The sequence below is a fragment of the Numida meleagris genome, chromosome 17 (genome assembly GCF_002078875.1).
Source record: "Numida meleagris isolate 19003 breed g44 Domestic line chromosome 17, NumMel1.0, whole genome shotgun sequence".
Lineage (NCBI taxonomy): Eukaryota > Metazoa > Chordata > Aves > Galliformes > Numididae > Numida > Numida meleagris.
In genome coordinates this window covers 8,062,774-8,075,793 of record NC_034425.1, presented here as the reverse complement: position 1 = coordinate 8,075,793, position 13,020 = coordinate 8,062,774, and the positions used below count along the sequence as shown (strand labels likewise).

Genomic DNA, 13,020 nt, shown 5'->3' with positions numbered 1-13,020 from the left:
TTTCTAATCCAAGATTCCTCTTGCCTCTGGTTGAATGGCATGACACTGGAAGGACAGGCTTCATTCAACACCAGTGGCGTGATCCATACACTCGTTTATCATTCTCAGCTTCCTCATGTTTACTGGAAGATTCCATTTATTCAGACAGATACCCTCAAAACACACATTTCTCCAGGTCAGACATGATACTGCTGCAGGCTTTGATGTTACACAACTTCATCAGCCCAAATACTTTGTCGTCCTAATTTTGGAAAACTACTCTGCTCATTGCCTCTTCATTTGAAATGTATTTAATAATAATGTTTGTTTCACTATTCTATAGCACAAACTGCCCATGAATAGCAATCAGGTCACTCACAACTCTACTGCACGAGATGGAAATTTTGTCGCAACTCCAGCAGTGAGTCCAGTGGGAAAGAACTGCAAAGGTACGTCCTATATGCACAAAGCTACACGGCAAAACAAGGAACTGAACAGAGAACTTCTAATTCTCCTGCTTGAAACTTTATCCCAGGCATCCCTTATAAGAAGGCAAACATCCTCCCCTCACAGGGGGAAAAGGAACATGGGACACTTTCCAAGCTTTGAAGTGTACTGCCCAACTACAAACATGGCAACAAATTCCTGCTCCATTTACTATAACGGCTTCTGAGTTCAGATCATCTGATATGCTTAACAGGGGACTCTTCTCCACTTCCTCCTTGCTAGGTTAAACTCCACTTTTCATCCTGGTGCCATCCACTAGTATACGTTACTAGATGCTTCTTCAGAAATGCAGAGTTGAACAAGACTTTCAGCAGAACAATCTGAAAACAATGAATGAGGGAATCCTTCTATGTTCCGTTGAAATCAAAAGGGTTAATGTTAGATCATAACTTTAACAGAGCATGAAGGGATTGAGGCAACCTGCTTTGCATCCAACAGAACAAGAGAAAAACATACCCTACACTGCAGCAGGCGATGTGTTCCAGCAGTGGCAACAGCAGGTCACCTCCACTGGTGCAGATTGTTACCAGCACAGCATGCAGGCTGTTGTTCATCACCAGCAAAAACACACAGCTAATGGTGGTGACTATGTTGAAAAATAGTGTTTTGTAGCCGAGAATTTGTTCTATCAAATAGTGTTTGCATCTGTTGTAATTTCCATGGAAACAAATAGGAGGCATTACTTTTGGTGCAACCTACGTAGATTTCAGTTGCATTGATGCTGAGACAGTGTGCCACCCTATTTGTATTCCACAAGACATGCTGTAAGCAAACACCTACCTGTAAATATGATTGATACAAACATATGCACATACAAATTCACTTCATAAAAAGAGGTGGACCAGACCTCAATCTTGCAACCTGCAGAGATCCGCTCTTCTTAGTACCAACTCCCACACTACTAGGAATTGCTACACACATCCAACCTCGAAGGCAACTCTGGGCATGTTTTGACCCCTGAAGCTCTGGGCCTAAGGTAGATTTTAACTTGCACAGGTACCTCCTCTGTCTCCTAATGAGACCTTACGTTTGAAAGAACCAATTTATTGATACTAGCCACCAAAAGTATTACAACACAATTTAAATGCAAATGAAGACCCTTTTGAATAAAATTATTTGATAATTGATATTTTTTTTTTACAAAGGAATCCAGCAACACCAAAAATCAAGACAGAGGGCATAGCTACATTTCCGAGGAGACATAAAATTCATTAGGTCTTTGTCTCCACCTACTGTTTGAAAGAATAATATCTGCAACTCCTCGAAGGACACGTACTCAGTATGAGTCCTTCTTGTTAGGAAAATCAACTACTCAGTAGATTCTGCAGTGCCTTAGCAATCATCACAACAGCTGTTAAAAACCTAACGCAGAGATAATCATGTCTTACTTTACTTATATGAGATCATTAGCACAAGACTATTGCAAAGTGGCCACTGTTCCAGTTTTGTGGTACATACTTTTCATAATAAGTTTTGAAATACAAGAAGCTGTTGAAAATGGAAGCATAAGAAGCAGTTTGAAAACTCCTGAAGAGGAATGAAAATTGAAAGCCTATACAACACTGACTTCATTCATTTTTTAATGACAACAATTATATTTAAAAGAACAGGATTGCAGTCCAAATCTGCACAGGCTTGCAACACCTCTCAGTCGCAAATGGCAAAAGGAATTAAACAAAATAGTCTTAATTAAAATTGATCAATCTGTCACAATCAATCACAGGCAAGTCTGATGTGTGGCAGGGCTGCAAGGAAGGAGCGGGGAACTGCATCCCCAGGAATGCCATGGCTTGGCCAGATATGCACACTCACAACAACTGACTGACAGCTATCGTGTATCCTGACATTGTTTCCTTGAAGGAGAAAGCTTTGCAGCTGTAAAGCAAATAAACTCAATTCAGCAAATATTTTCCCTCCAATTCTTATTTACACAAACATACATCTTAAAAATAGTTTAAATCACAAGCTCCAATCTAGATTAAAAAAAAGATTTGGTAAATCAGAAAAGGTACGGCCCAGCAAAAGAGTCATCTTTGCACAGTAACCTCAGAGGCCATGTCAGGAAACACTTAAGTGCATACTTCTGTTCTCAATATAAATGGAACAATCCCTGTCAGAAGCAAGCTGTGTCAGAAGCACTCAACCTTTGGCCTTTGCTAGGCAGATGCGCTGCTGTTGCAGGCCAGATGTCAGAGCAAAATGCTTTGGTTTTATTTCCTTTGCTTCACATGGTACTGTTTTTATAACCTTGCTACTATTGTTGTTTGTTGAGCTCTAGAAGGAAAGCTGCACAGGAATTGTCAAATAGGATCTCACCAGAGGGGTTATGTCCACTCCTTCACATTACAAATAACAGGTTACGTTTTCCAATAGATTCATGAACGTTCCGCAGCAATTGGCCATAATGATGACTGTGGCAATACCTGTAGCTTCAGAAGAAGTGAGCCCCAACAGAAGTAAAATGGCAAATCTGGACCATAAAAGCCATTCCTTCTTAACTTCTTCACTTGCTAGTCAACAAGAACAAGTGCACATAAGCCAACATATACACACACACACACACAAAGGTATTCTCTTAATAACACACAAAAGAGACCCACAGTTGTTACTGTTAAAAGTTTATACACATGGGATGGGCCACATGAGTTGTACTTTTCTTCCCAGCCAAGTGTTGGTCAACTCTGCCCTAGTGTATAGTTCTAAAGAATAACATTTAATCCGATTTTATTCAAAAAAGTGTTGTCAAACACAAGCCTATGTCTTGGGATCAGCTGTATTTCTGGCTTTTCTGATTCCTCACGGCAACAAGTTCTACAAACTCCTGCAAATTAAAAGCATTTTTTAAAGTCCTATTTAATTATACCAAAAGGAGAGGGGAAAAAAAGATTCTTTTTTGAAATGAGATGCACTGCCATTCTGGGACTAGAGCAGCTTTGGTAACTATAGCAACATAAATTTCATTGTAAATTTTAATAGATAGTAAATTTGGTAAATCACAGGCTGGCATTCAAGGCATTTTTCCAGCAGACCCAGGCTTTTCAGTACATGAAGCTATTCATGTTTACTAGCAGTGACTTCTTCAACAGCTACCTTCCAAACATAATTTTCACATCAGCCTTGACAAGGAAAATTTGCTCAGTGGTTTCAACTTCTGCTATTATTTCCCTTGACAACTTTTTTCTTCTTAAACTGAGTGAAGTGTTAACAATTTTTTATTTATTTATTCATTTTAAACACAGGCAACATTCTGTGATGACTAACTCAAATACTGTTAATAGTAGTTGAAATATTTTGCCTTCCAAATCCTGTTCAATATCCACGTTTCCTTAAAGCTACACAGCTGCATGGGTAGAAGATTAGTGAAGAAAGCTAGCAATGAGCCATGGCAGAATATCTTTTATCAGGGCACCTGCAAAAGACTTTCTCAAATTCACTGCAGGAGATAAGGCTGCTAAGCAATAAGAAACATGCTGTTTATTATTAGTGAATTTGATTTATCATTCAGGCATGGAGACTTACTCTACCACTGAGAAATGCCATTCCTCCCATGCATAATGCACTCTGTGAAAAGCTTGAAAATAGACAGCAATTTCAAAAATCCTAAAATTTCTCAATCACAACAAACCTTAAACATGATACAATCTCCAGTGAAACCAGATCTGTCAGATCTTGCATGTTTTGGTTTTAATATCCACAATCAAGAACTAACCAAATTAGAAGGTAAAGGTGTTTCAAACCAGGAAAATAGCAGCCTCTTTGAAGAATACAGAACACAAAGTACTGTTAAACACAGCACTGAGAGCAAAGGGAATTACTGTACTAGCAAATCCAGTACTGACACCAGACCAGAAAACAGTGGTGACTTCTGAATTAGCACTGTGGTATTTAGAGGCTCCACTACTGTGCATTCATTTCAGATTACTGTTTGTCCAGCTTCAGAATGTGACATAATGAGCTAACTGCAGTTGAAACCAAATCTGCAATCTTCATTTACGTGTTCTTCCCTACTAGCACAATGCTTCCCTGATTATTGACTCTTCCTTGAAAGTAGCAGAGCACAAAAACACCTTTAGAATCAAATACCTGTATGATTGATTCCTCAGCCCTGGTTTGAAATTCAGTACCAAGCCCATTTTCCGCACCCACTGAGCTTCTTCAAGTTGGGGAACACTCCGGGTACTATTTTGCATCATATTTTCACACTTAATTTTTAATTCTGTATTTATAGCTTTAATTTGCACGTGAAGCTTGCAAGATCTACAAAGCTACCAAGGAAGATTTTATTTTGCCACAAGAACGGCTTGGCTGTATCCTGAAGGACTGAGGTTTAGGCCACATGACCAAAACGATCCCTATGACAAGTAGCCATTACAAGTTTAAAATAGAAGCTATATTAGTTTCACCCCTACACCCTCCTCCCTTTCCCTAGGGGAGTGTTAAAACCTGTTCTAAATTGCAATGCAAAAATCAGACAGGTTTTTATATGAGACCCAGCATATTTTACTAAAACTCAACAAATACAGCAACTGGAACCATAGTAAAATTCTCTGGCTTTAAGCAGAAGAAAGTAACAGCTCTGGACAGCACAAACTCCAGACATTCCCTGCTACCCTCCTAAAGATATTCTGTCTTCACAAAAGGTGCCATTTTGGAGCAATTATGGTTCTCAAGTCTTCTGATATTGTCCTTTTAGTGGTATGTGAAATCTGGACCAAAAAACTTAGCATGCTTCTCTTCTGAGGAAAACAAACAAAAAAAGACTTCTGGAGCCAGAGTTCAGTCCCTGATTCCTTGCAGAGAATTCACCAGGACACCATCAGCTCAGCATTAAGTCATGCCAAATGCCTCACCATGAATTGGCTTCCCACTGCACTGGCTTTCACGGGCTGCCTATCCAGGCTAGGAATTACTTCAGATAAAGTGCTGAACAAAGTTCCAGTCTACCACCATTATCCCTAAGAGTTACTTCTAAAGACAACCTCCAATACATTATTTTCATTTGTTGCCCATGCCTCTGTTGGAAGTATTAGCTCTTATTAATACCACAGGCATTGCATAGGGGCATCATTGCATAGGCACTGCATATCCAAGCTTCTACTTGGTTAATGAGCTGCTATGGTTTAAACCAGCTGAGGATCTACTCCAAATGCTTAAAGAACACTTCTTCCATCACTAAGACCAATTAATTACTAGGGTTGTGTGCATTGCAGCTTTTTTTAGTAGGTTACAGGCCCATCTGCCAAGCTAGGAAGTTTGTTACAAGCAGTTAGTTCACCCAGGACTAACAACTCCAACACACTTTGTTCTCTTGAGTCTCTAATGCATACATCTGCAATACAGAACCACAGAGAGTAACCATCAGAAGTTCCTCTGCCGTGCCTATAGAAACTTACCCACCAGCTTCAGAAAGTGATCTTTGTTAAAATGTGATTTACCTGATGTCCTTGGAAGCAACAGATGGTTGGGATGGGCTGCTGCCATCAGCATTTTTTCCTTTAATCTACGAAATTATTCATAGTTTTCTCAGCAGTGAAGGATTTTTCCTCATCTTAAGAGCCAAAAGCACACTAGTTAAAAGATGGGACAAAACAAGAGCCAAGCAGCAGTCTTTAGAAGACATTAAAACAGGCTGGATGCTGTGTATGTATATGTACACACACGCCAGCAAGAAACCACTATCTCAGTCTCATGTATGAACTAAGTGCTGTGCTGTACCTTATCAACAGGAAATATGAACACATTTCCTTTAATTATTTCCTTTCGCAAATAATTCCCCATAGGTCTCAAAGGAAACCACTGATGCACCCAAAACAAGTTCCCATTTATTCGCTGGACTGTTTAAAGAAAATACAAAACTCGTGCTGTTGCATTTTTTTTTCCCCTCAACACCAGCATTTAGAAAAGATTTCTTGCTCAGAGATGCTAAAGTGATGCACCAAGAGGCCGGTATATTTATCTCCACCTGTAAAAAGGGTAAATGAGAAAAAAGAAAAGTAAGGGCAGCTTTAAAGTTGTTCCCAGGTCTCCTTCTAAGTCACCCTTTTAAGCTGACAAGATACCTTTGTGAGGCATCTTATATTGTAGGCAGTATAGAAGGGAAAAACTAGTTTAAAAATATATGCATATTCAACTGAGAAAACTTTGACACATCTGATACAAATTCAGATCATACAAATTTCAAATTGATCTATGTACTATCAATGCATTCCTTGCATGCATAGAATTGGTCCTGTAAGTGAATGTTTTTACCTCAAATAATTTGAGCAGGTTGAAGGGTTGATGCTCTTAGTTTGAATTGTTGGTTCAAACATCATTTTACATTGGTTTTAATTGCAAAGTATTCTTATCTAGCATGACACGCTTGTGTCAACATGAAACAGACTCAGTACAAGATTCACAATGGCAACCGAAACACTCTGTAGTGCAGAAACAATAAAATTCTTCCAAGGAGATGCTTTCTGAGAAGCCTGCAGCTGGTTTTCTAATCCCACTGAAGATGGAGAGTGTTGAGATCAAACCTTACAGTAAGCCCCTTTCCCAGCAAGCATCGCCAAGGTGAACAAAACTAGATTGGCCAACACATCCCTGCAGAGTGTAATGCTTCTCTGCTGTACAACCCATCACAAGTCATTTTTTGCAAGGCTGACAGAGGTAATGTGAGTTTTAACCTGAAAGGAAAACTGCAGACAAATCTTATAAAGTTACAATCATTTATAATACAGCTTAGCAAGGCAGACATTCAGCACAATTAACTTCTCCTCAAATAACGTGGGTCCAGAGAGATGAGGCTGATTCCAATTAAAAGGTAAAATTTTGGAATCGTACAGGAATAAAAATTAACCTAATCTATGTAAATAACTTCTTGGTTATCCTTTTAAATCAGCTCTGAAGAAGGTGGCTTTCCTTCCACAGAATTCTGTTGGTCTCACCTTGATTAAATCTGATGGGATTCACAAGCATATTAATATAAAGCTGAAGTCAAGTGATGTTGTTTTCTCAGCCATGGGAGAAGTTCTCAGTCTAGTGAGTGTAACTTCAAAGTAAAACAGAAAATGAGAAGCTGATCAGGGCCATTAATCAGCCTCACTGAGGGACAACAGGGCCATGCAGATCCCAAATCTAAATTGCTATTAATGTTAGAAATCCAGCCTAAGGATCTGACACTTGCTGGTGAAACTTCATACCGGATAAAAATCCTCAACAGAATAAACCACGTTTTGCTGCCCTCTGCAGGATAGCATTGACATCTACAGCTGAGGCCTGAGAAACTGATAGAAAGGATAACAAACGTACAATTTACCTATCATTACCCTACTAATCTGTACTCAATTTATATTTATTAATATTGAATTGAATCAGTCACAGGCACACTTAGAGTTTTATTCTTCTTGTCTAGCTTAGAAAAAGAAGCCACTACATATCCAAACCTAGGCAATTCCCACTTCTGTTCCACAGAGGCCAGCACATTTTCTAGCTAACGCAGAACTCCGCTCAAAGAGCAGCTGATAACACAGCAGCCCACAAAAGAAAAATGCCAGCAGTGCCATAGCACAGCTAGGGCTTCTTTCTGTTCAAAAAAAGAACAGACTGTCAGACTATGTCTTCTATGTACGTATGTGTTCTGGAAGCATGCTGAATTAAGTTTTGACAGAAACATGACTCCTCACAGGGCTCCATCATACTGGATGACAAACAGGCCCTCAGCTACAAAACCACCAGCCAGCTTCTGCTCTTTGCTACATACTCAGATTTAACCAGGAACTCCCATGTACCAGAACAAAAGATTCTTCTGAGCTCTTGTCTTCCCCAGCTCTCAAAGAAAAGATTAAGCAGATGTTATGTACTTTCTCCTTCAAAACTCATACATGAGTTATTTTAGTTTCATACACTGGATAGTCTAGAAAAAAAGTCTTCCAGTTCTATTAACTCCTTGCCTGAGAACAAACAAAGGCACAGTGCTTCAGTATCAGGCAGCGTCAAAACAGTCATCAAAATGCTTCTGAGAAGTGATTAATGAAACAGGACCAATAGGAGATTGTTTTGTAATTAGTCAGTCATTCAGTCCACTTCTATACTTCATTTGAGAACATTTCCTTTAATTCCAAAGCAGAGGCAAAAAGGATGTAGTTCTAGTTCCAGCTATTCTCTTAGAAACTTTATGGAACTATTTTGTGTTCCCATTTCCTCGTTTGTCAACACAGAAATAACAAAGTATCAGTAATATCATGAATCTTAATTCCCCACTGCTTGCAGGACACACTGAGATTACATAAGCATGCTTTTTTTGTCATTACATGTCTTTATAAGATCCCCACACAACGTCAGACAACTGTGAGACTGGAAGACAATATGTCTGCATACAAGGTCTGATGAGCAGAAACCTTTTCTGGCAGGCTGTCAAACACCCAGTATTTCTATAGGAAACAGGATCCCAGCTATATGCCCACATGCGTGTTACATGTGACAGACATTTTGCAAGTTCCTTTGTATTGAAACACATCAAACCAAAAGAACTCATTTTGTATTGTTGTGTCTAATTTTGTCATGACTAATTTGGAGTCACAAACTGCAACACAGAAATACAACAGAGAAGTTGGAAGGAGGAAGAGTTTTTAAAAGCAGTGAAACCAATTTGATAACAAACGAAAGATAACTGCAAGTTAAGTGCCCAGATACACAAGTACCAGCATGCCAAAATTGGCAACACTTCACAATCAAGCTAAGATTTGAAATTAAATACTTCCTCCCAAACACTGAATTAGCAACAATATAGATCTATGTAATACAAACAGAAAATAGTCCAGAAGTGCACTAGCCGTTTACAGCTAGCCCCTGCACTCTGGATCCTAGAGCTTGGGCACAGTCAGTTTACAAACACATCAGAAACATTCTAAGAAAAACTTTGAAGATGGTGCAGCACTTCTGGCCATAAGCAGAACTCTACAGGCAAGCCAAAGGACTTAATGCAACTCTCTCAGTGAAGAACAGTCCAGCTCGGAAGCCAAATTTAGTTGTGACCTCATTCATCAGCATCATCAAACTGTCCAACCTCAGTCATTCTAACTGGCAGTGTAAAAGCCAGGCAAGCTGCATGGTGACAGCACGGGTTGTACAATGAATCCTCTCGCAATGAGTACGAGGCCAAAAGATTATTTTCCTGAAAGCTTCCGCAGTAGAGATCACCAGCATCTAAAGAAGATCAAAGAAAAGATTTAAACCATGAAAGATACTCAGAAAGCCAGTGGTATAACTTGGCAGATTGTTTTGCAGTTCCACAGCATCTTCCAGTCTAGAGTTTCAGTGTGATCTGCCAGCACTCCTGAATTGGACCTATCAACAACAGCTGAATTTGGCCAAATCTTCATTTTAAGTTAAGTTCCTGATACAGAGACAAAACAGTTTTCTGAAAAATTCAGTGATGTACTTAAATCCAGTACATTTGACACCAGCATACACATGCATGCAATTCTTCCCTTCAGGCATAAAAAGCTCATAAAGCCATTATGTTTATTTCCCCTACTTTCTCCTGTTCTCTCCATAACCGCACACCAAATTAAGGGGCCTAGATGTTTCCTAAAGGCTGGGTCACTGGACAAGAACAGAAGGGTGGAGTTCTGTAAAAGTTAGCTCTGAACAGCATCTCCACTAGACCAGAATTAAGTCTAATAAAGCAGTTAATTAACCAACCTGGCATAAAAATTGGGCAAAGTCCTTTTACAGAAGCAAATGATTTCTAGTCAGCAAACACTGGAAGGACAGCATATGCACTTACCAGTTCTCCAGCAGCACAAACCATTTTTAAAAGCATCTTTAAAAAGTTAAGGGGCTATAAAATGACCAACCAATAACATTTTTATTTGTAGGAGTTAACAACTCAGGCACTCATACTCAGTATTGTCTGCATGTATCTGAGTGCCATTATCACAGCCTCCTCCGTCTAAACTCCTGACTATTTGATGTCACAGGTCAGGATGAGATACATGAATAAGGAAAAAAAAAAAAAAAGAAGTTGCGACAGTTTCAATTAAAAAAAAAAATTCTGTAAATTTGAAGAGGCAAAGAATTTTTAAAAGCCCAGAATGAAAGACAGAAACATTCAACCAGAAAATAGAACCCAAGAAGGAAACAGCCGTTATCTTGGGTTACCCAGTGAGCCACTACTCTATTTCCACTTAACATCAGAACGATCTCATCAGAAGGCTGCAGCTCCTCCTGTTATCAGCTTATGGAACTGGAGTATGAAAATAAAACAGCCATTCATGGAATTAAACAAGCAAGCAAACAAATTAACCAACCAAAAAACACTCTACTACGTAACAGAGAAAACCTCTACAGCAGAAGTAACAATAAACCATATTTAGATCAGCATCACTCCACACTCAGAAAGTCCACGCTCTTGAGGGACATTAAGGCTGAATTCTTGGAGAAAAGGAACATTTCCTGGATGTCCCTTCTGTTTCAGATTAACACAGATGCATTAAGTAGAGTATTAACTTCCACGGTGAAGCTCAATACGTACAGACAATCCTTCTTATCATTTCTCCTTAAGAATTCAATTGCTCAAGAAACAGTTACACATGAACTTCACAAACACTGCCTTGAAGTCCCATATTAGGCAACGGAACTGCACGTTACAAACTCATGAGGTAAACAAACAGAAAAATCTCAGAAATACAACATGGAAATTTTTAAATACATTCTCTTATAGAACACCTACTTGTGCATGCTAACCAAAATTCAAACGAATCGCAAGTAAATTTGTACTCACCATAAGGATTACATTCAGACTCCTCCAACTCTTTATCCCAGTCCTCCACCTCATACGTCGAAGCAGCTTGCTGCCGAGGGAAAGTTACATCCTCAAGCATACTGGAGATGTCACCACACAAGTCTTCCACGTCAGTGTCCGTGTGCAGACTGACACCATCTTCATAGGCAGAGATATCAGAGAATTCACTTCCTTCAGAGTCACTATCAAGAACACGTGGGATATTCTTCGGCAAACACTCTGAAAATAACAAAAAGAGCCAAGAGATAATTAGAAATTAAAGAACAATTAAATGCCTACAATTGAATAACGCGGCCAAGCGTGTTAACACACTTCGTAACTACTAAAGTAACTAGATGCTATTCCATGTGCTGCTTCAGGTTTCAGGTCCTTGGGGAGGTCAGACACAGCTCAACATCACAACACGAGCCCAAGGAGGAATTTTTTGTAGACTCCTGTTGGAACACTGCTCTTTAAACCAAAGCATAGGAGCTGGCAGACCTTCTTCACATTTGTATTTTTGTTGTTGTTGTTTTTTCCATTTATTTTTTTTTTAAGTATGCTGAAAAACTACTGCTCTGACTTCCTTTTTGTAGTATTGATTAAATGCTCTCTGATCTGCTTATGAAGAAGCAAAATTTATCCTGACAGGTTCTTGGTGACACCAGGCAAAGTATTCTCAGGAAGGCCAACAGTCATACACAGAAAGAACAGAACTCACCCAGGTGGTGAAGGGGCTCTCTGGCCATACAGCATCTCTCTGCAGGAAGGAGCCTAGGTCCAAAAGCAGCTCTCCCTTCCGTGGCTGACCCCTATATGAGCCCAAGGGGGCTGCACCCTGGGTCCAGCCCTTCTGGTGGCACAGGGAGCACAGGTGCAAACAATTTGCCTGTGCTCCCTGGGCCAGACACACCCCTTCACCAGGTGCTCAATCACCACTCCAAGCCAGGACCTAACAGCTCCCCTACACTCTTGTACACAGGCATACACAAATACCTATGCAGAAATAACCCAGCACTATAACAAGGATTTCCCATGCAGGTTTTAAGAACATTTCCTCGAGCAGGAGTTCTGTTACTTACCATCTGCTTTAGTCTGCCCTAGTATTTTGGGCTTTACTTCTCCAGGTTTCCAGGTCACGGTTTCCTTCTCGTTAGGAGGCTGTTCCTCCTCAAAGCTTGCCTGCTCAAGGGTGGCAGCCATCACCTACAAAGCAGTTTTAAAGAATTCAGTTACTCTTTTCACGGACTCCTCCAGCTGTAGCACTTTGGTGTTGCGGAGCCCTTGGGTACGACCCGTTTGTTTGATCTCTTGATGAATCAGACAGCCTTTAATTTCAGAAAGCAAACCTGCCCAGGGACGATTTTTCTGCCGCTGCAATTCCTCACACCTGACAGCATGGGAGAGCTCAGGCACGCCAAATTTTGGGAACAGGTCCCAGAATGCACCACTTTGGTCCAACAGCAGCCAGAGAAGGCAGCAAAGATAATGAAGGCACAAGCAGCAGCTCTATGTGTATAAAGACCAACGACTACGAGCTATCCACCTCGTGGGAGGTGTTGTGCCAAGGAAATACGAGGACCAGAGCTCCCAGAAGCCCTGAGGAACCGGACAAAGATGGAGGACACGCGGCACGACGGAACACCTCGACGGGTCTGATGGTCCCTAGAGGGAGAGCAAAGAAAACGCGAGTTATCCTTAGCAGTTATGCTACAGCGGAGATTAATTTCCCTCAAGGACAGGCCCCACCCAGGGCGGGCTGCCAG

General features: G+C 40.3%; 1 protein-coding gene across 2 annotated transcripts in view; it reads right to left on the bottom strand.

Moving 5' to 3' along the window:
- COPRS (coordinator of PRMT5 and differentiation stimulator) overlaps positions 1-12,794 on the bottom strand; it is a 143,854-nt gene extending 131,060 nt beyond the window's left edge. Inside the window, exons 1-4 of one of the 2 annotated variants that reach the window (XM_021414416.1) lie at positions 12,604-12,794; positions 12,337-12,460; positions 11,255-11,494; positions 4,227-9,675 (exon numbers count right to left, since the gene is read on the bottom strand). In XM_021414416.1, coding sequence (XP_021270091.1) covers positions 9,506-9,675; positions 11,255-11,494; positions 12,337-12,460; positions 12,604-12,654 — 585 coding nt within the window. In that variant the 5' untranslated portion in view covers positions 12,655-12,794 and the 3' untranslated portion in view covers positions 4,227-9,505. Of the gene's footprint in view, positions 1-4,226; positions 9,676-11,254; positions 11,495-12,336; positions 12,461-12,603 lie in introns of those variants that run through there. The other variant, XR_002443735.1, reaches the window with a different exon arrangement.